General features: G+C 40.9%; 1 protein-coding gene across 1 annotated transcript; it reads right to left on the bottom strand.

Annotated features, from left to right (window-relative positions):
- Positions 1-9111: 9111 nt before the first annotated feature.
- On the bottom strand, positions 9112-18037 carry SHISA2 (shisa family member 2). Its single transcript, XM_081326293.1, has 2 exons — positions 17456-18037; positions 9112-10654 (listed from the first exon to the last, which is right to left on the bottom strand). The coding sequence occupies exons 1-2, from the start codon at positions 17784-17786 to the stop codon at positions 10101-10103; spliced, it is 885 nt and encodes a 294-aa protein (XP_081182419.1). The 5' UTR covers positions 17787-18037; the 3' UTR covers positions 9112-10100.
- Positions 18038-21558: the final 3521 nt, after the last annotated feature.

Here is a 21558-nt window from a genome sequence, read left to right as displayed (position 1 = left end):
TCTGTACCAGGAAAGTGACTAATAAAAACCTCTTTGCTGTGTCTTAGGAAAGCTGAGAAAATCTGAACTAGAAGGTACAAAGGAAAGCTAGAAAGGATTGCTAGTGTGAAAAAGGGTTACTTATGAAATTCAGGTAGTTCTCCAATACTTTTTGAACTGTTTCAGTGCCTCTAGCTTGTATTTGTAAGGTAGATCCAGTTCCCTCCCCCTTTTACCAAATAAGCAAAGCCCTAGCTTCCCTCATCATTAGCTAAGTTGACCAAGGTTGCTGGGTCTTGATTGAGAAAGTGAAGCTTAGGAAATTTGCCTAATGGGGAAGGACTAGCCATTTTTGGCTTTGGCTTCTCTGTTCCTGAAGACTGCCTGTGAAGAAACAGACATAGGCCTCTCTGTCCCTTGCTGCCATCAGTGCCTTGTACTGTCAGAACAAAATATTTACAAGTCATCTAGACTGAAGGAAGTTCTAATGAGCATGAGAATACTGACAGATTTGTAACCTTGGGTAATTTGAACTAGCAACGTAAGAAGGATTAGTTCCCAGAGTGTAGGATGGTGGCCCCCAACCTTTTGGGCACCAGGGACCCGTTCCATGGAGAGAGGTTTTTCCATGGACTGGAGGGGGTGTGGTTTCATGTGCTGACTGCATCCCACTGATGGGGCTTTGCTTGTTTGCGTGGAGCAGTTTCTGGCATGCCACGGGGCAGTGCCAGTCCACAGACCGGAGGTTGGGAACCCCTAGTGTAGGAGACTTTCTGGATTAAAAGGACAAGTTGAGAAAATATTGGTGTGTTTTTACCATCCAAATGCAGGATCTCCCATAGATATTTACTGTGGGTATAAATAACACCTTGCTATTCCAGGAAATATTCAATCCTACCACAGAAACAAGCATTTTAGGTATCCATTATCAACAGGAAGCCTCTAATGAGGAACTATTCATTAGATATAGATCAATGGCAATATATCAGTAATTTGTCATTTATTATACTTTGTATTCCTCACTGTTTGTATTGTTTTATATTATAAGCCACAGGTCTGCATCCTGCGGCTCCGGAGCCGCATGCGGCTCTTTCAGCCATCTCTTGCGGCTCCCGGTCCTCTGCCACGTGCAGTCCCCAAAAAAAAGTGGGACTAAAAAAGTTCAACCAATCAATTCAAATATGCAGGGTAGGTGCATATCTTGCCTTGCATATCTTGCATATTTTTTGTGGCTCCCAGTTTTTCCTTTTGTGAGGGAATTGGTTCTGAATGGCTCTTTCACTGTTTCAGGTTGCTGACCCCTGTTATAAGCCATTCTGAGTGCTTTCTTGAACAAAAAAAGTAGCACACAAATCAACTTTTAAAAGGGTCATATAGCTGCTAACCTTATATTGGAGTAATTTGGTTTGTTTGCTACTCCATAGTGGCAAATTTGATTTACAAAACATAGAAAAGGTCACGATTCAGAATATTGGTTAGTTTACCTACAGATCTAGATTAATGGCTAGTTTACAATTACACAACAATTAGTTCTCAGTCAGATAGACTATAGAATGGGTCAGAGATTGGAATTGTCTTACATAAGCAATTCTGCTGTGGTCTGGCTTTCTTTAATCTCCCATGCGTGGAAAGAGTAGAAAAAAAGATCACAATTATTTATCTCTGGAAAGACAAAGTAATTCTGGATTTACCCTCTTGGTTTATAGATATATGCTCAATTTCCACGTATCATTTGACACCTTATCAAAACAAAGACTAATCAATATTGTTTCATGAGGTGACATTTAAATAGGTATTTTAAAATCTGCTGAATGATTGGTCAGTAGAAGTATGCATGTGTGTTTTCTTTTTTCTTCTCTTTTCCTTCTCTCTTTTTTCTTAATTTTTCTCCATTAAAATGCTTCTCAGAATATACTTTATTGTTTTTTTTCTGTCATAAAATATTAAATAGGAAATAGTTCGCACAATCGCTCTCCTGCTCCCAAGTTTTATTTGCATGGTTATAGTAGAAAAATAATGCCATAAACATAATATAGAATCAAAAACTGTGCCAAGTGCTACATGTATTAACTTAAGCTAATATAACTCATAAATACAGTATCTCTGCTCAGGCAAATGAAAAAGTGCTGTATTCACAGAAGGGCTAACAATAAAGTCTGAGTGGAATTCAGCTCCTGATGACATGGCCGACGTGCTATGTAATTTTCTAGTCACAAATATGGGCATGGGTTGCCATTTTTTTCCTCATAGTTCAAACTAGTTTACAGTCCTGATATTTTCTTATGCACTCCCATCAAAACCCTGATCACTTGAAAGCTGTTTAGCTTTCAAAGACAAGTCAACAACTAGCTCTAAATCAGACATGTCAAACACAAGGCCTGGGGGCCGGATGCGGCCCTTGAAGTGGTTTCATGTGGCCCGCAAAGCCATCCTGGAAACAGTGAGGGAATGGCCCCCACTGCCTCAGCCCTGGCCCAGAGACCCTCCTTCTGCCAGAGACCCTCAGATCTGTCCCACTCCTGCCCAGGCCCCCATAGGCACCCTTGATGCGAACGATGTAGAGCTGGCCACGCCCACCCAGTAGGCCATACGCACTCTAGCCATGCCCACCCAGTAGGCCACACCCACCCTGGCCATACCCACCCGGCCCCCTGAGGGCAACTGCAATGCTGATGCGGCCCTCAATGAAATTGAGTTTGACACCCCTGCTCTAAATTATACAAGAAAGACATTTAGTTCATTTACATTATCAGATACCTTTGTTACAAAACAATATACTTAGAGCAAGTGGAAAAAAATAAATAAAATGAGGATCAAATCAATATGCCCAGAAGAAGCCTCCTAAAGGAAGCAAACCATCAACACAATTGGAGCATAAGAGGAACATCATAAAGCTATTTAAAACAAACATTTTAGATACAGCTGTTGAGAGTGGAATCTCTCCAGGGCAAAATTTTGCTGGAGAGCAGATCTAGGAATTATACTTGCCATTCTAAAAATATTTGGGTGCATACAGCTTTCCCAAGAGCCAAATATTCAAGAAAGAATAATGAGTTTTAAAGAGCTGTCAGTTATACATATCTCATATTTTCATGGATGGAAGTAGTCTCCTGGGAAGAAAAGTATATGACTTGGGTATTTCCAATTCTGAGACAAGGTTTACATATGGTGTCATGGAATAAGCAAGAAAACAAATCTGTCAAAGTTTGATGATGTTAACTTCAGGACACTGTATACAGCTGTATACACTGTGTACGGATTGTGGAGGAAATGTGAAATGGAATTAACTAAGCAGCAGTCTGTTTATACAAACAGCAGATTAAATCTCAATGGGAGTGTTGAACTACGGATAAAGGCAGGCATATATGCAGGGTAAATATTGTGGGAAAGGGAGAAATTGTTTAGAGTAGCCCAAGAGACAATGAGCAATGGGTCAAATAAAAAAGGTTATCTGTCTTCTATTTCCTATAAATTCCTTACAATAAGCTTGCTTAAGATCCTGATACCTTACAATAGAAAAAAGGTGAAGGTGATGGCTTCTGAGGTTTGAACTCTGTTATGGAGCTAGCCTTATGGACACAGCTCCCATTGTGTAGAATATCCCTGCAATTCTGAAACCACTAGCCATATTTGTCATCTTAGAAAAACTATTTAACATGTTTATTTTAAATAAATAAAAACAAAAAGGAGATCATTGTGTTCTTTTCATTCAGTGGTTTGTGGCAAGATTTTGATAGCATGATTTTGGAGAAGGGTATAAGATTCATAAAATGGGACAGGGAAACATATATAGATCTCCACTCCTCACTATGGACTAGATCAGTGTTTCTCAATCTTGGAAACTTTAAGCTGATATACGTCACCTGATAGCAATGATGATTTCCCCCAACGATTTCATGTAGATGTTATTTGTTTAATCTTTGATTGCTTTTAAACTAATGACAAAAAAGAAATGGGATAAAACAGAAAGATAAAAATGCATATATTGCCAAAGAAAAAAACATACACATAAAAAGTACTTAAAATGCAACAAAGGAAAAAAGGGAAAAGGGTATACTAAATCATTTTAATAGTAGTTACAATTCTTTATATATAGTTATTTTATATAATTATTAAAGTATATTTGTGTAGGTGTACATATGTATGTATATAGGTAGTCCTTAGCTTATGACCACAATTGAGCCCAAAATTTATGTTGTTGAGACATTTGTTAAGTGAGTATTGCCCCATTTTATGACCTTTCTTGCCTCAGTTGTTAAGTGAATCATTTCAGTTGATAAGCTAGTAGCCTGGTGCTTAAGTGAATGAGGCTTCCCCATTGTCTGTCAGAAGGTCTCAAAAGCTGATCTCATGACCGCTGGGACACAGCAAGGGTCATAAATATGAAGCAGTTGCCAAGCATCTGAATTTTGATCATGTGACCATGGGGATGCTGCAAAGGTCGTAACTGTGAAAAATGATTGTGTCACTTTTCAGTGTGTTCGTAACTTTGAATGGTCACTAAGCGAACTGTTGTAAGTAGAGGACTATGGTTTTAACTGGGAATAAATTCACATAATTTTTCAGCAGATACTCTAAGCTTCTGCCTGGCCTTGAAGGTGACCTTCTTGGTTCCCTTTGCTGCAAAGGGCATGGGTCATCTGAAACTAGGCCACTGGATGGCAACCTGTGGATACAGTAAAGGAGTAGAAGCATTGTTACCTATTGTGTCCTTACCACCAAAGGTTAAGCCTTAATAGTGCCCCTTACCCATGTTTAAGTTCAGTAATTTCTTATTTCTTTGTGCAACTCTTATTGGCAATAGATGTTGCCACCCAAGAGAGGCTATTTTTGTCTTATTTCACACATAAAGCTGCAGTTTGTATTAACCATACTTGCGGGAAATAAGTATAATGCCTAGCCCTAACAGGCAGATTCAGTGGTGGGATTCAAATATGTGAACAACCGGTTCTGTGTGGATGCTGTGTCCAGAAGTCCATTCTGGGCCTGGGCAACAAAACATTAGCTACTGATTCTGTCGAAGTGGTGCAAACCGGCTGAATTCCACCACTGGACAGATTCCACAAAAAGATTATGGTTTACATTATATGGTATTCTAATGAAAGTGGAAATAATAGTTCCCACCCTCTGTTGGAGAATGCTGAACTGGGCTTCATGTTGAACCGATCCTAGAGGCAAACAGCACTTCTATGTTCGAACAAATTTGCACCCAAATATCCCATCCACCCACCCCAATCTGGGGCTGGAAACTAAGGATGATCCAACTTGTTAGTACTTGAATGGGAGACCTCTAGGGATTATCAATGCTGTAGGTTGATTTGGAATTTTTTTTAAAAAAAAACTTCCTGAAAGGAGATGGCAAACACTTTCCATCTTGCTGCCAAGAAAACAAAGCAAAGCTTCACCCCATGTCAGTGTTTCTCAATTTCAGCAACTTTATGATGTGTGGATTTCAACTCCTACAATTTCCCAGCCAGCATGCTCAGCATTTTAAAGAGACTGAGAAAAATGGCCATGTATGGACATCTCCATGAAGTCACCAGGAGCAAAGCTTATATTGAAGGAAACTTGATTTCACATTTTGAGTGTCTATATGTATTAACAAGCAGACTAAAGAGGGATACGTAGATCACTGATAGCTGTATATCCAATTCCAATGCACCTAGACAAGCAATGAATCCACACTACAAGGAATAAAACATTCCAGATAATCCCAGAATATTCCATTTCATCTCAGAAACTCTGATCTAGTTGTTCCAAAGGTGGTTAAGAAGCTTTCCATAAATTAACCTTCTGACGGGGGAGAGATTCTTAACGGTGGCTATACATAAAATTAATATTAATTAACTAACTAGGTAACCATATCAATAAAATTACTATGCATCCGTAGATAGGGCTCGCAACTTGGGTGTCCTCCTAGATTCACAACTCTCCTTGGAAGATCATATAGTAACTGTGACTAGGGGGGCCTTTGCCCAGGTTCGCCTGGTGCGCCAGTTGCGGCCCTATCTGGACCGGGATGCCTTGCGTACAGTCACTCATGCGCTCGTGACCTCTCGTTTAGACTACTGCAATGTTCTCTACATGGGGCTGCCCTTGAGGACTACTCGGAGGCTTCAGCTGGTGCAGAATGCGGCTGCGCGAGTGGTGGTGGGGGTTTCCCGCGAGCTGCATTGGCTTCCGGTTGCCCTCCGGGTGAGATTCAAGGTGCTGGTGATGGCCTATAAAGCCCTAAATGGCATGGGTCCAGATTACTTACGGGAGCACCTGCTGCCGGCATCAACTTCCCTTCGTCCAGTGCACTCCCACAGAGAGGGCCCCCTCAAGGTGCCGTCGGTCAGAGAGTGTCGACTGGCGGCCCCCAGGGGGAGGGCGTTCTCTGTGGGCGCGCCAGACCTTTGGAACCGTTTACCGGTTGAACTCCGAATGGCTCCTGACCTTCGCTCCTTCCGCCGTGACCTAAAAACTTACTTATTTGAACAAGCCGGCCTGGTCTGATGGGTTTGGGGTGTTTTAATATTAATTTTATTATTTTTACTGTAATTGGGCTACAATGTTTAATTCTTTATTAACTTTTGTACATTGTATTTCTATTGTATTTATTGCCCTGTACACCGCCCTGAGTCCTTCGGGAGAAGGGCGGTATAGAAATTAAATTTATTATTATTATTATTATTATTATTATTATTATTATTATTATTATTATTATTATTATTATTATTATATTATTATTATTATTATTATTATTATTATTATCTATTACATGACAGAATTTGACCACATTTAAAGAAATAGTCATCTGAGCCTAAAAGTAAGAATTTAAATAAAACTGTTCAAAATGAGCAGGTCATTTACTTAAATGTGAGTTAACAATTGATAATGAGGGTTTGCAGAAAATAAGAAATAAAAAAGAGAGGTTGGGTGGAATGCATCATTCCTTTTCTGCATGGACATTGGTGGACTTTGTCTGAATATGAATGGAATGCCCTTGTATCTTCTCTCTAAAACTGCTAAAACTCCAGCACTTTAGCTTTATTATACTTAATTTCTAGGGCTTTTTGCATTGCAATATTCAGACAGAGCTTGCAATACCTTTTCTAAACCATTTTAGGTTTGGGACAGCAGAATTACACCATCAGCATATAAAAGTTCTGCTATATGTTTCTCTTGTCAGCTTCGGGAAATGATGAGACAGCTTCTTTAGCCTGGCAACTAAAGGATTGATACAAATAGTTTTAGCAGTTTTAGGTGCAGGCTATAACATGGAACAACAAAAATGATTTGGATGCAGTGGGGAGCTACAGCATAGCAGCTTTCCATGAGAAACAAGTTTATATATTAATTCAGCAAGGAAACTAGCACCGTATTAATTAGGTCTTAACTGGACGCTTCAACTTAATTGCATACACCCATGCTTGAACACCTTGACAAATGAGCTTTGAGAAAAAGCATTTATTTTTCCAGAGAAATCTCCTGTTCCAAAGTATATAATTTATGTTTTACTTTGCATCTTCCAAAGTTTTTGAATTATATGGTCTCCATTCTTGAGTACTCCAGCAGCAGTTTCTTACTGGCCTGCAAAACTCCATATAAGCACTGGATGGCACCAAAGAGTTAGGGTTTGAAAAATGGCAAGCAACAAACAAAATAAAATTCACACCATAAAATATTTATTATGAAACAAAAGATTTTTTTTCACTTGTAAGAATCACTCAAATGCTCTTTAAGAAATTTTAAAAAATTAAACTGAACATTAACAATATTTTACTTATTTTACATGACGTATAAAACACCACATCACAAATCATTTTTATTACAGCTCAAAGCATTTCCCTGTATATACATACATACATATTATGTTATTCCCTTTCAGGGTTAGCAAAGTTAAGCAGAGCACGGAAAAGACCTAATAAATCAGAGATTAAAAGAATTACATTAAAAAAGAAAACATAATGAAAACTAGCTTACACCAATACTATTCATTTAATTCCCCCAGGTTTTTCTGTTTGCATACCATCCTTGCTTGCTTCATATTCATACACTGCTTCATACAATGCCTTTTGTACCTTATACTTCATGTTTTTCTGAGGATCTTATCAATTCAAACATAAAGTTTTGTAGGTGTTAGCCTTTCTCTCAACCAATCATTCTTACTTCATAGTTCCTTCTACAATTGGATCCTCATTAATTCTCACTGTATGTACATATCACCTCAATATACTACTTTCATACTGGACACTCACTTTCATATTCAATAACATTCATTCATCACTCATACATTTTACTTTCTCTTTTCTTGCTAAGTGCATCACTCCTACTATATCACACATCCTTGAGGAAGGTTTCATTTTCTGCTTAGTGTTGAACCATTTACTAAGTGTTCCATTTATTCTCACACATGGGATTCTTCTATGGTATACCACTATTGTGACATTCAGAAACTATTTTCAATTCCATAATTCAATGTTTAATCTAAGTCAACAAATATACAATGAACTTTCTCACATTCATAAATTTCTCAATGAAAAGCCATTTCTCCCAAATAGTTGCAAATTAGTTTCTACAACACTTTCAATTTAACTTATTTTTTTCCAAATAAGTAAACAAAAGATTCACCTGATTTTCACCTAAGTTACAGGACATGTGCAATGAATTTCAGGATGAGAAAGTGCAGCTCTATGCACTTAGAAGTAAGCTCAACAGATATCAACTGGACTTACTTCTAATTCTGTATATAGAGGATTGCAGCCCAAGATCATCAGCTTTAGTTTCAGCCAGAAAAACCTAATCTGCCTCTGAGAAGATAGTGAATCTAGTTAGCTCCAAAGCACCACATATTTTTAAGCCAAATTGATCTGTTCAGACCAAAAAGTTCTTTTTGAGCTAAGAGCTAATTTATTAATGAAATATAATAATGTCACTAATAAACCTCTATAAAATTATTAAATATACTGTAACACTAGGGTGATGAGATATTGTAAATAAGATCAGTTAGTATAAAGTACTTTTGATTTAATGCCATTTAAAACTTTTTAACTTCCATAAAGAACTATCCAATCTATCCAAAATATGTTTACATGCCTGTGGACTGTCACATTCTCATTGTAATGTTTTTATACTGTTATTTTTACTGTGATCTGAAAATGCCTGAGATAAATAATATTTCTGCATTGACCATGGCCATAATCCAAAGGACTGCACAGATATAATCATGCTCCTGAGGAGGTATGTCACAGTGGCTGGCTGCTTAGTGAGAACATTTTGAAAGGCAATTTTTATGGAGTAATGCGGACTTGCTATTTGTAAAAGGAGTTTATGAAATAAATCCCATTTTCCTTGTTTCTGAACCGAGCATGGCTGGTTTATTTCCTTAAATCCATCTATAAATCAAAATTTCAAGTCCATTGGAAAATAATCATTATGAGAAAAGAAACCATATGAAGCTGCCACATGAGGTCAGTATATTTGTCCATTTTATGGCTCTCCAGATTCTCCAGCAGAAGTTCTCTCAAATCAACTGCTACAGAACTCAAGAGAAGTGGGGAGGAAGATGGATATCAGGATATGAATATGGACTTCCTAAAGTGGAATGACTACAATTTTACCACTGAGCTAACCAATAAGTTCCTAGGACTGTAACTAACAAGCATTGCACCATTTAGCCTACTAGTGTGAAGCATGATTGTCAGTACAGCAATATGAAGAGTCATTGTACCAAGGAGAAAAAGGTAAAACAAGACACTCCTAAAATATTGTCTTGTCACATTACAAAATGTCTTCTATTCAATAGGCAAATACTGCTGATGGGAAGTACCTGAGGGGCACTGAATCATTTACGCAAGTTTGGTAATAGACATATCATGCCTCCTTCAGCATAATTCTTAGCCATTATAAATTATACACTGGAATGGAGGCATTACCTAGAAATACCACTTCTAGTTCCTTCATACAGCTTTTTGCTATTGTATCCAGTGAAAACCAGGAATAAATATTGTCTGAAGCACAGGTTTTCCAAAATTATTTACAAATTGTTGCTTTGTACAGTTTGTTGTTACTACTCCTTTGCTTGATGAATCACTGTTGACCGTTTTGATTTCTTCCTTCCTTCCCTTCTTAAAAAGTTATACAGTCACTGCAGGGTACATTTTCTGTTCGCTATTACTGTGGGGGTATGGCGACTGAACTGGTCTGTACCCGCTTTGCAGGCCATCCAGGAAAGGTGGGACAGAGGCCATGGGCATAGAGTCATGTTGCACAGCATACCCCACATACTGAGGGTGCAAATACTGCCCTTGATGAGGCACTATCTGTGTGGCCTGTTGGCAGTTCAGCACCGAGAAATTAGTTGGCATGTTGACATATACATTATTCATGGTCCCTTCTGGTAAACAGCAGTTAGCTTGTGATCTGGTGGGGGCAGCCCTGGCAGCAGAGTTGGCACTTGAACTGGAGCTGGCAGCTGTGCTTGATTGACGTGAGGATGATCCACGGGAAGTGCTGGCACTTGGAATCATGGGAATTGTCTCCATTATCCTATTCCCTCCAGGAGCCCGGCTCTGTTGTGGTTCTTGCTTGGGTCGCAGGCACCGGCAACAGCAAGCAGCTACGAGGGATCCCAGAATAATGAATGCCACAAAAACAGACCCCACAATAAGGAATGGCACATAAATAGGCACTGTAAACAGAAAAGAGAAACTTGTGAAGATATTCTACCAGGACAAAATACAGATTATACAATAGTGAGACATTTTCGGCTACCTTTTATTACCTCCAGCAAGACAAAAAAACCCACCAAAAACAAGGAATTGCTAAAGCAGCCTTCCCAATCTATTGAACTCCCAAGTATGCTGAACTATAGTTCCCCAAATAGCAGAGCATGTGGCTGATACCGGAAGGATTGGAAAACACGAGCTTTTCACAAAATGCAATCAGAAACAAAGCCCAGAAGTGCTGGCAAAAATTGCAACATGCATATAACAAGATCTCCTCTCGTTCCCATCACCACCTATAACAACTGAAATAAATGACACCATTATGCACTAATTTTCCTCTTGCCATCCCATCTTATCATTATTCCTGATCTTCCTCTAACTCAATGGAAGACACTTGGAGATCTCGTTATTTCATCTTGACAACTCTGAAATAGATTGATATCACTGCCTGGCCCAAAGGTAGCTCCATCATTAGCTAGAGATCTGAGCCCGAGTCTATGAAATTCCACTGAATCTATCTTAGGTGGACATATCTATAACTGCACTATTCAAAGCAAAGCTTAATAGAGTTAACAGAAGTGATCTTTTTTTAAAAAAATGTATGTCGTCATGTAGACATTAATATTAGTCATGTAGACATTAATCTCTATTAATGTCAATGTGACTTGTGTGTGTGTATATGTACAGTATATATATATATATATATATTATATATATATATATATATATGTGTGTGTGTGTGTGTGTGTGTGTGTATGTATGTATGTGTATATATATATAAAGTTAGGTTGAGCCCTACTCCTCTTGTATCTAAAGAAACTGTACTTTGTTGATACTAATCAGAAGAGGTTTGCCATTTGCCTTCTTCCAGATTCACCCAACACACACAAGTGTAAATGAATTAATCACTTCTTGTAATATGCAGCTTTCTCAGGAACAGAAATAAGGATAAACCTTTGGGTCAAACACAGTTCATGTTGACAATATAAACACAGTATCAGAATGGGTTGTTTGGGTTTCTTCTTTTATTGGTTTCCCTGTTTAGTGTAATTTAAATTCTTAGATGGTTCCCCCATTCAATTACTAAGCCTGATAACTTTTGTAGATCATCCAAGGATGTTTAGTTAGTTGAATAATGAATAATTAGCCCCAATTATAACATAATTTCTGATGAATTCATAAACTTCAGGAGAAAAATTGCTTGAAAGCAATTGAGCAAGTTTCCTCAGAGGTCAAAAGCTAGGTTTAGTTTGGAATATAAATCACACAGGAAGGATTCTGAAATAATGCTATTTATTCATTCATAATATAGCAACACCTGAGCTGATATTACTTTTGGCCCTTTTTGTTAAACAGTTTTGTTTTTTGTAGATTTTTTTTAAAAAATTATAAAATCAATATAAAATATTGTTAGAGAAATGATAGATCTGTTTGAGACAATTTTATCGCGATGTTATAGGAAATGCTACCATCTAGAAAGTAAAACAAATATATTCTCTTCCTATAATGAGTGGATGGGGGGGATGAAAGTTCAACATGTTATAAAATATAAAAGAGATTGTGGGTGAGATTACTAATAAGACATGTCTACTTTTTTCCAGTTTTGCCAATGAGTCTGAGTCAATATGGGAAGAGAACCAAGGTTCAAAACATCTGGAAGGCATCAAGTTACCTGTCACAGGTCTAAAATATATTGCTTTGGAATTTCTACAATTTGGAGAGAATTAGCAATTAAGATCAAGTGTGCTTCCAGGCACAGAAGGGAATCCATCTCTCCAGATTGTTCCCTGAATGCATACTGAATCAGCCCAAAACAGTTTTTCCTTTTGGGGGATATTTTTTTTTAAGCTGAAGGGTACAGCCTCCCAATGACCCATGACCTTCAGCATAAAATAGAGCATGTTTTAGCTATCATATTAGCTGGATCATAAACCAGCCCATGAATTCTACTCCCACTTTAGCTATGAAAGCCAACTTGGGTGACTTTGGGCTAGTCACTGTGTTTCAGGCTCAGGAAGAATAAGGAGGCAATAGTAAACCACTTCCAAAATTTTGCGAATAAAACTACAGGGACTAATCCAGGCAATTGCCTGGACTCAACACTAACTTGAAGGCACAAAACTGATATGGAAGCAGGAAGTCGCAACTCATAGTTAAGAATCCATTCCCTAATCTAAACAAGGAGATTTGCTAGTTTCCCCTCAAATGGTGGTCTTCACATATTTTACACCATCAGTTACCATCATACCCTATCACTGGATATACTAAATATGGCAGGAGAGCGCTGTAGCCCAAATATCAGACTGGGGAAGGCTAGGGCAATTCATCAGCCCCCATAGCTCATCTGCAATGTTAGAATAACCAAACACAATTAAAGTAATGTGTATGATATGCTTTGATTATTGCAATGCGCTTGGTTGATGCTAAAATAACTCCCATATGCAATTAAATGATCCAAAATCCATCTTAAGATAATACTCTTTATTTCAGCAATTGGAAGATTCAAAAAATAGTTCCAGGCTTCAACTCCAGTTCAAGGACAATTCCAACACTGTTTATTATTCTACTGTTTTGGTATTATGCTATTCTAAAAGGTAGTTGGCTAGTTAATGGCTAATTGTGTCCTGTGATTATAGTATTAATTAAGCAAGATGATTAAAATCTGGATGGAGGATAGAAATAAGAACATGTTACAGTTAATATCTGGGACATTATTGTAGCAGATTACATTTTAATCCATGCAAACTGGGCCATATCAGTCTCTGACATGATTTTAGGTTGTCCTGAGAAAATTATATATATATATATATATATATATATATATATATATATATATATATATATATATATATATATATATATATATATATATATATATATATATATATATATATATATATATATATATATATATATATATATATATATATATATATATATATATATATATATATATATATACAACACACACACACACACACACATACATGATGACAATGATGATGATGCCAGCAGGACTAGGACTCCCACTCCAACCTCAATTAAGAAATGACCCTCCCAAATGAATGAGGCAGGTAATATACATGTCTTTAAAAAGGGGACCCTGCCCCCCCCCCCAAAACCACTCCCTAGAGTCTAGAATTACTTAACAATAGCCCTAATGGAAATGGATGTCCTGTTAGCTTTGTATTTGTATCAACGTTCTGGCATATGACAAGCCCAGTTGAATTGAGGAGTCCAGCCTTCCTTCCTTCCATAACTGAGACCACTGCTCAAGCGGAGTTTGTTCAGAAGACCCTGTTGATGTTGAACTTTTTTTGACTCTGAAGAATGCATGCATGATTGATTATTTAAATACACAAACATGAGCACATACAGAAACATCTTGAGTTTAGATGACTGGTTAAAATAATATGCAAATATGGGCACATACAAAAACATGAGTATTAGATAACTGGTTAAATTAATATATTAAACTTGCATTTAAATAAAAAAATAGTTCCCAAAGAAAACATATCCTTGATATCCCATTTTAACAGTTCAAGTATTTTCTTTCTCTGTGGGTCCCTGCTGCTCTCTGAGCTTGGTTATTTTTTTGCATACTTTTCATTAGCAAACTAGATATCATCAGTGTTCTGAAATGTCTACAAGGAAACACCCAAGCTCAGAGAGCACTTAGGACCCCAAATTCAACTGTATCTGCATTCTCTTCTCACAACCCTGTTGTGTGTATGTTGAATCAGGATGGGTGGGGAGAAAGCAATTGGGGCTAAGTGACAATATGAAGTTTCTGTGGCTGAAGGAAGATTAAAACCTAACTTCCCAACTTTTGTCCAACCATAACTTAACCAACATACCATAATTACATTGTTATGTCACAACTAGCTTCTGCTTAAAAGTGCCCCACCCCAAATCCCTGTGAACTTTACTGTCTACTATATTCATAATTAACTACACAATCCAGCAAGGGAGCATTCTTTTATATCTATGCCCTAATAGGATATTGCTCTTTTTGATTTCAACCCTTGTATTTATTGACTAGTTGTTTTTCACTTTATCTTCTTAAAAACTAAAAGAAACCCTCCCACCATCACTTCTTTGACCATATGCATTTTACCGTACAGATCGTTAATATTACAGCAACCACTGTGGCATCCTCATAGTCATGAGATCAAAATTTGGGCATTTGGCAACTAACATGCATTTATGACATGAATTTACAATAGTTGCAGCATCCTGGGTTTATATGATCACATTTGTGGCCTTCCCAGTGATTTCCAACAAAGTCAATTCATTTAATGACCACATGGTTCACTTAATGTCAGGTGTGAAAGACCAGATCCACAAGTGAAGATTCAATTAAGCTGATTTACTACTAAAATCCTACGCAGAGGGATGTTCTCAACCACACAGATTTTCTCAACCATGGTGGGCACTTGCTTAGAGTTAGATAAGGGTCAACAGCACCGATTGGGGAGGGGAAGTGGGGGTTAGACTTTGTCTGCTTCTGGCTACCTAGGAATTCTTGCTCATTTTCCCCTTTTCATTCCACCCAAGGTTATGCCATCTCTTTTTCTACACTTAACAACTTCAGTGATTCACTTAACTGGGGCAAAAAAAGATCGTAAAATTGGGTTCCTTGCTTAGTAATGGAAATTCTGGTCCCAATTCTGATCATAAAGTGAAGATTACCTGCACTTTATATATGTGATTCAGTCTGTTTCCAGGGGGGTAGTTCAATAAGCTCTTAACTGCTTTTTTGCTAAAAAAAACATATCAGGGGATGGCAACAGATCTTATACATACTAAAAGTTAGACCAATTGGGTGAAATGGTACTAACTGCCAACTAAATGACTGCAGCTTATAGACATTTAAAACCGAGACATGAGTTGATGGAGACACCATGTGCTTATACCATGAAAATCCTTTCATGTTTCTTTTTATGACTGTACTCTTTTCAATTCCTGCTCTTAGCACACAAAATTATAATTACATTTTCAGTTGCCTTCTGCACCATGGTATTCTACATGCTGTTGAATTATCAAGCATTTCTCAACCCTGAACTTTAAGCCATTTATTGCAATTCAGAAAACATTCCAAAATTATGACTTCTCACATTGAAAAGTCTGCTGAGTAAAAGTGTGTTGTTGAGTTTTCTTGAGTTATTTGAGTCACAAAAGTTTAGGAGGAAAAAAATAATGGGGACACTGACAGATCAAAGCAATAAATGGAGCTTTGTATGTGGATAGATGATGGTTTTATGCACTGTGATGATAGTACAATAATTTTAAGGGACTTTGAGGGAAGCAGCTTGGGAAAATGTTTCTGAAAGTTTCACAGATGGAATAATCATAGATATATATCACAAGTAGTTTGTTTTAAAACTAGTATTCTTAAACTTTACACAAAGGCAAGTATAAAGCAATTCCTGAACTTAGGATAACTATACAAATATTAACAATGTGTTTGGCAAAATGCTCTAAACATCTCTTGGCTATGTGAGTGAATACAAAGAGGCTAAATAAAACGCATTTCAATTTAAAATACATATTTTCCATCTCATCAATAATATCTATATGCATCCAGATAACCAAGCACTTTGTGTTAAATGAGAGCCTGTTTTTAAGTCACTTTCAAGTTCTCTACATTTAATAAATTGAGGTTTTTTAAACAGTATATTCTATTCAATTATAATTTGTGTCTCAACTAATACATGCACATCTGCTATCTATTAAAGTCAGAGAGGAAAATATATCTAGAGTCTTACATGGGCTCCTACTGCTGAATCAAGTAAACAGGTAGATTTGTTTTGCCTGCAACAGCCCATCCTGGGCCCAAAGGTGGAGCTAAAGCTGGATCTAAAACCTTAAAGTCCAAGATATCCAAAGAGAATCAAGGACCAGAGTAGAAGTCGGATAATCCAGATCTGGCATTAGCGCCCAGCCTGAAACATCCAAATTATTCAACAAGTATCCCAGACTGACTGACTGACTGGGCAAGTACCGGTGATGAGTACCAGAATGATACACTCATCATATTTATATATTATCGGAAATAATATCTTCCATTATAAACACATATCCCCAAGCAACGTGGTGCTGCTGATTGCCCTTTAAGCTGTGCTAATACAGGTAGTCCTTGATTTACAACAGTTCATTTAGTGACTGTTGGGAAGTTACAACGATACTGAAAACAGTGGTTTATTATCATTTTTCATACTTATTACCATGACATACTTATTACCACTCGACAGTGGTCAAGTGATCAAAATTCAAGTACTTGAATATTTATGATGGCTGCAGTGTCCTAGGGCAGGGGTAAACAACCTCGGCTCTTTTATGACTCATGGACTTCAACTCCCAGAATTCCTGAGTCAGCATAGTTGAAGTCCATGAGTCATAAAAGAGCCGAGGTTGCCTACCCCTGTCCTAGGGTCATATGATCCCCTTTTGCAACCTTTTGACAAGCAAAGTCAAATGGGAAGCCAGATTCACTTAACAACCATGTTACTAACTGAACAATTTCAGTGATTCACTTAAGAACAGTGGCCAGAAAGGTCATAAAGTGGGGGCAAAACTCACTTAACAACTGTCTCAGCAGCGACAATTTTGGACTCAATGGTGGTCGTAAGTTGAGGACTCCCTATAACACAGGCATCGCTAAAGGAAATATGCACGATCATGAAATCCAAAAGGAAAAGGGTAACTTTAGAGGAGAAGAGCCACGCAACCGTGGAAATACGACGAGGCTCCCCGCTCCGTACCTGCCGCGCTGTCTGGCACGTCTTTGTCCGGCCGGCCGTGCTCCGCTCCGCCCTGTTGCCGGTCGTTGTCGCACATGCCTTGATCCAGGCGGACCTCCGGCCGAGAGCAGCAATAGCGAAGCGCGCAGGTGCCGCAGCAAATGGTGGCGTCGCCGTCGTCAAAATGCTCCGGACACTGGAAACCTTCCCGCCAGGACGCCCCATCCTGCCAACCGTGGCAATACTCGCCGCTGGCCAGCGCCCCCCGCGCCGTCAGTCCAACCAGCAGGAGCAGCAGCAGAAGCCGCCCTCCCGGCGCCGCCAGCAGCTGCGAAGGCCGGCCCCGCCACATGGCACCACGAGGCGGCCGGGCGGGCGGGGAGCCGCGGCGGCGGCGGCTCTTGCCCCCGATTCGGAGGCTCCGTCAACTACGCAGGCTGCCCGCCCTTCTTCCGGCTGCCTGGATTGACAAGAGGCAGCGATTAGAGAAGTTTTGTGTGCCCGCGAGAGAGAGAGAGAGAGGGAGAGAGAGAGAGAAAAGAGACGAAGCTTTCGGGAGACGCAGATGACGGGCTCCGCTGGGAAGTTCGGGCGTAGCGTGTGAAGGGGGTGGGTGCTACTAACAGACGAGACCCCAACTAAGTGCCAACTCGCTGTCACCTCGCTACAACAACTGGCCAGGAACGGGGCGGGCGGGGCGGGGGGTGCAGAATGGGGGAGAGAGCGCCCGCGGTCTGCCGAAGGGATTGGGCTGAGGTCAACAGCCCCGCAGCCCACCCGCTCCTGGCCGCCACCAACGGGAGGAGGGAGAAGCCCCGTGGACTCCAAAGCTGGCTCTTCGGTTCCTCTCCTGGGCCAAGTCACTTGGCGAAGCCGGGTCTTCTAGCCCCGCTTCGGTGGCCCCGCAAAGTCTTGGCTGTCGAGGAACTTCAGCATCTCGCGTGGGAGTCGCTTGGTCGTAAGTCCGAGGGAGAGCGCGGATGCTGGAAAGGCGGGCACGACTAGGGAAGCCGAGGGCGCAATTATCCCAGCCGAGAGGAAGGGAAACGCCGTCGCTTTGGCCGGGAGGCAGAGCCCGAGGCAACCAGCCCCTCCGACGAACGAAAAGGCAGGAAAGGCGACCTTGGGGCGGCCGCCCCCAGACAAGCGGCACTGAGCGAAGCACTCCGGGAACCATAACACACCCGGAGATCCCTCGGTGCGCCTGGCTGGCGGAGACTGGGGAAGGGGCTCGGGAGCCGACCTGGCGGCTGGCGAGGGACGCCGCCGCCGCCCCCCTTCTCTCGCGCGCCTGCCTTTCAGCTCGCACCCGCTGCAGGAGCCCCTTCAGCAGCTTCTCATCTTCCCAGTTCTCGCCCCTCTTAAGTCCGGAGAGGGAAGGTCCCCCGTATCCGAAAGTGAGGATCCCGGTCGAACTCCTTTATGCCCATGGAGCTTGATGGTAACGTCAAGCTGGAATAGCGGAGACGGGTCGGAAAGAGCCGCTCTGGAGCGCAATCTCCCGCTCCCGCGCTCTCTTCCCTGCCGTGCCCGCCCGGCAACGGGTCCCAATCGACCGCTCTTTCCTCTGCTTCGGAGAGGCCAGCAAGGAGCCCAGACGCGGCTAGCTCTCTCTCTCTCTCTCGCCGCTACTTTACCTTCCGATCCTCCCAGCTGACAAGCGCAAAACTCCTAGCCGAGGTTCCGGACGCGGCAGCCGGGAGCTACCGGTGGGTGCGCGCGGACTCTCTGGCGCTCCCTCGCGTTCTCGGTTGTTATTATAGACGGCCGACGCTCTACGGGCGCGCATGCGCCCTAAGAACCGGCGCTCGCTCTCCGGTTCGCTGAGAAAGAGCTTGCTTGATGCTCTTTTCACCTCCGCCGAGCGATTGGCTCGCTGCCCCACCCCCACTCCGCCCCACACCCCCCCAAAGACCTGAGAGGAGGGAGGCGGGGAAGAGCAGCCGGTGCGGGGTTGCAAAAGCAGCGACGGCTCGCTCGAGAGACGAGGGTTGATTAAGTCTCCGAGGTTTTCAGGTCGAACGACGTGCTCTCTCGTGTTGCGTTGCATGGGGAAAGGAAGGCTCAATGGCCTTTTGCTCCGGCCGCGCTCTCTTCCGACACCTTGGTAGACTGGGAGGGGAGGCTGCAAGCTGCTACTACGGTGCCTTCTCGTTTCCCGATCGATTGTCCGTTGGTTTCACTGGGGCAGGGGTAGGCAACCTCGGCTCTTTTATGACTCATGGACTTCAACTCCCAGAATTCCTGAGTCAGCATAGCTGACTCAGGAATTCTGGGAGTTGAAGTCCATGAGTCATAAAAGAGCCGAGGTTGTTCTGGGAGTTGAAGTCCATGAGTCATAAAAGAGCCGAGGTTGTTCTGGGAGTTGAAGTCCATGAGTCATAAAAGAGCCGAGGTTGTTCTGGGAGTTGAAGTCCATGAGTCATAAAAGAGCCGAGGTTGTTCTGGGAGTTGAAGTCCATGAGTTATGAAAGACCCGAGGTTGTTCTGGGAGTTGAAGTCCATGAGTCATAAAAGAGCCGAGGTTGCCTACCCCTGCACTGGGGAGAAGACTCGGTCCATGATGAGGAAAAAGCGGGTGCTCATTCATTCTTTCTGCTGCTATCAAGGGTGGCTTTCTCAAGCTGATGCTGCCCAGAGTTTGGCAACTGATGCTGGCCAGGGGTGAGCAACTATGGCCCCTTTGCAACCTGTGGACTTCCAACTCTTCATGTTGGCTCAGGAATATTGGGAATTGGAAGTCCACAGGTAGTAAAGGAACCTTAATTGCCGGTCCCTGTGTTGGGCTATAACTCCTGTTACCTCTGCCAGTCAAGCCAATAATGGGAGGTTGTAATCTCTCAAATCTAGAGAGCACCTTGAATAAGGCTGGTTTACAAACAGCTGCACAATCTTCATCTTCCTTCTTGGGCTTGTCTCACCTAAGCATGGATTTCACACAGCACCACAGTGAAGCTTCGGTCCAGTAGTAGGGAGTCAATCCAGCAAACCACAACCCTGCTGTCCAATGTCATCCAGAGGAACAGGTGAAAGAAGAGGCCAAGGAGGCTTCTTGTGAAAGGAACCTGAGTCCAGAGTGCCTGCTTGAAAGAATAAGCCAAAGGAACCAATGGAGGTGCTGTGATCACACCAAACTGGGTGAAATATTGGGAAGAATTGGGCTCATTAGATTCAGTTTGGGGCTATGCACATGATGGCTTCTTCTCCACTGGCTTCTCTATTCAGAAATAGGGAGAATGTGAGGCAGTTCAAAGCATGTCATGGACCTGATCTATCCACCTTATGTTGCTTTCTGTCCTACCTACCTGCCCCCAAAAGACAGAAGAAGCTGCCAGAAATGACAAATTCCTGGTTGGGGCACCCCTCACATTTTTCTAATCTCGCAGCAAAGCATGAAAAGGGAGATACTGCAGCTAATGTTTACTACTTGATTGCTTCTCAGCAGTAACAGCTGCTAAGTAGCTTCAAAATAAACAAGTGTGTGTTAAGCAGGATTACTCTGTGCATAGTGTTTTATGTAGTTTAACTCTGTATATACATCCATGTCCCAAAAATGTGCAAACCTATTAAATGAGAAAGATAACGAGTGCTTTTTTTGTTTTTTTACAATCAATACAATTATCTGTGGTTTCTGGAACAGCCCTGCCAAAAATTGCTTTAATGAAAAAGCACAGGAAATATATTGCAAATTGATAGTAGTTGCTCTGAGGTCCTTGGTACTCTCTTTAGAGCTTGCTTGATTTTTTTGTTCAGGCAGCACCAAAGCACCCACAGTTCAATCCTGAGCTACGACTATTCTCTTCTATTAGAATTTGCTTTATTTAGAATTTGTTTTATAAATAAAACAGATAACAAAAAAACAAATAACCAAAATAACAAAAGGAATTCTTGTCAAACAAGATTCTCTGCTCCAAGGTTGGGACACAAAGTAGTGTAGAGTTGGTAGAATGGTTGCAGTATTAGGAATTACTAAAATGATTTTTGTATTTAAGAAAGTAAATCCAGCTCACTTCCAGGGCTCAGAATACGTTCCTATGTTCAGCTCTGAGAGGCAACAAATTCTTCAGGTGTCAGCATGTATCTGACACCTAAATCCAGTGATCCATAAAACAGAAAAGAGATCC

This window comes from Vipera berus, assembly GCF_964194415.1.
Source record: "Vipera berus genome assembly, chromosome: 4".
In the NCBI taxonomy this organism is placed as follows: Eukaryota; Metazoa; Chordata; class Lepidosauria; order Squamata; family Viperidae; genus Vipera; species Vipera berus.
Note: the sequence above shows the minus strand (reverse complement) of the source record. Positions and strands in the feature narration are given on the sequence as shown.

Excerpts from the sequence above, each read along its gene's own strand:
- SHISA2 (XM_081326293.1), bottom strand. The coding sequence starts at position 17,786 with ATGTGGCGGGGCCGGCCTTCGCAGCTGCTGGCGGCGCCGGGAGGGCGG. Across the intron at positions 10,655-17,455 it reads CGTGCCAGACAGCGCGGCAG|TGCCTATTTATGTGCCATTC; the intron begins GTACGGAGCGGG and ends TTCTGTTTACAG.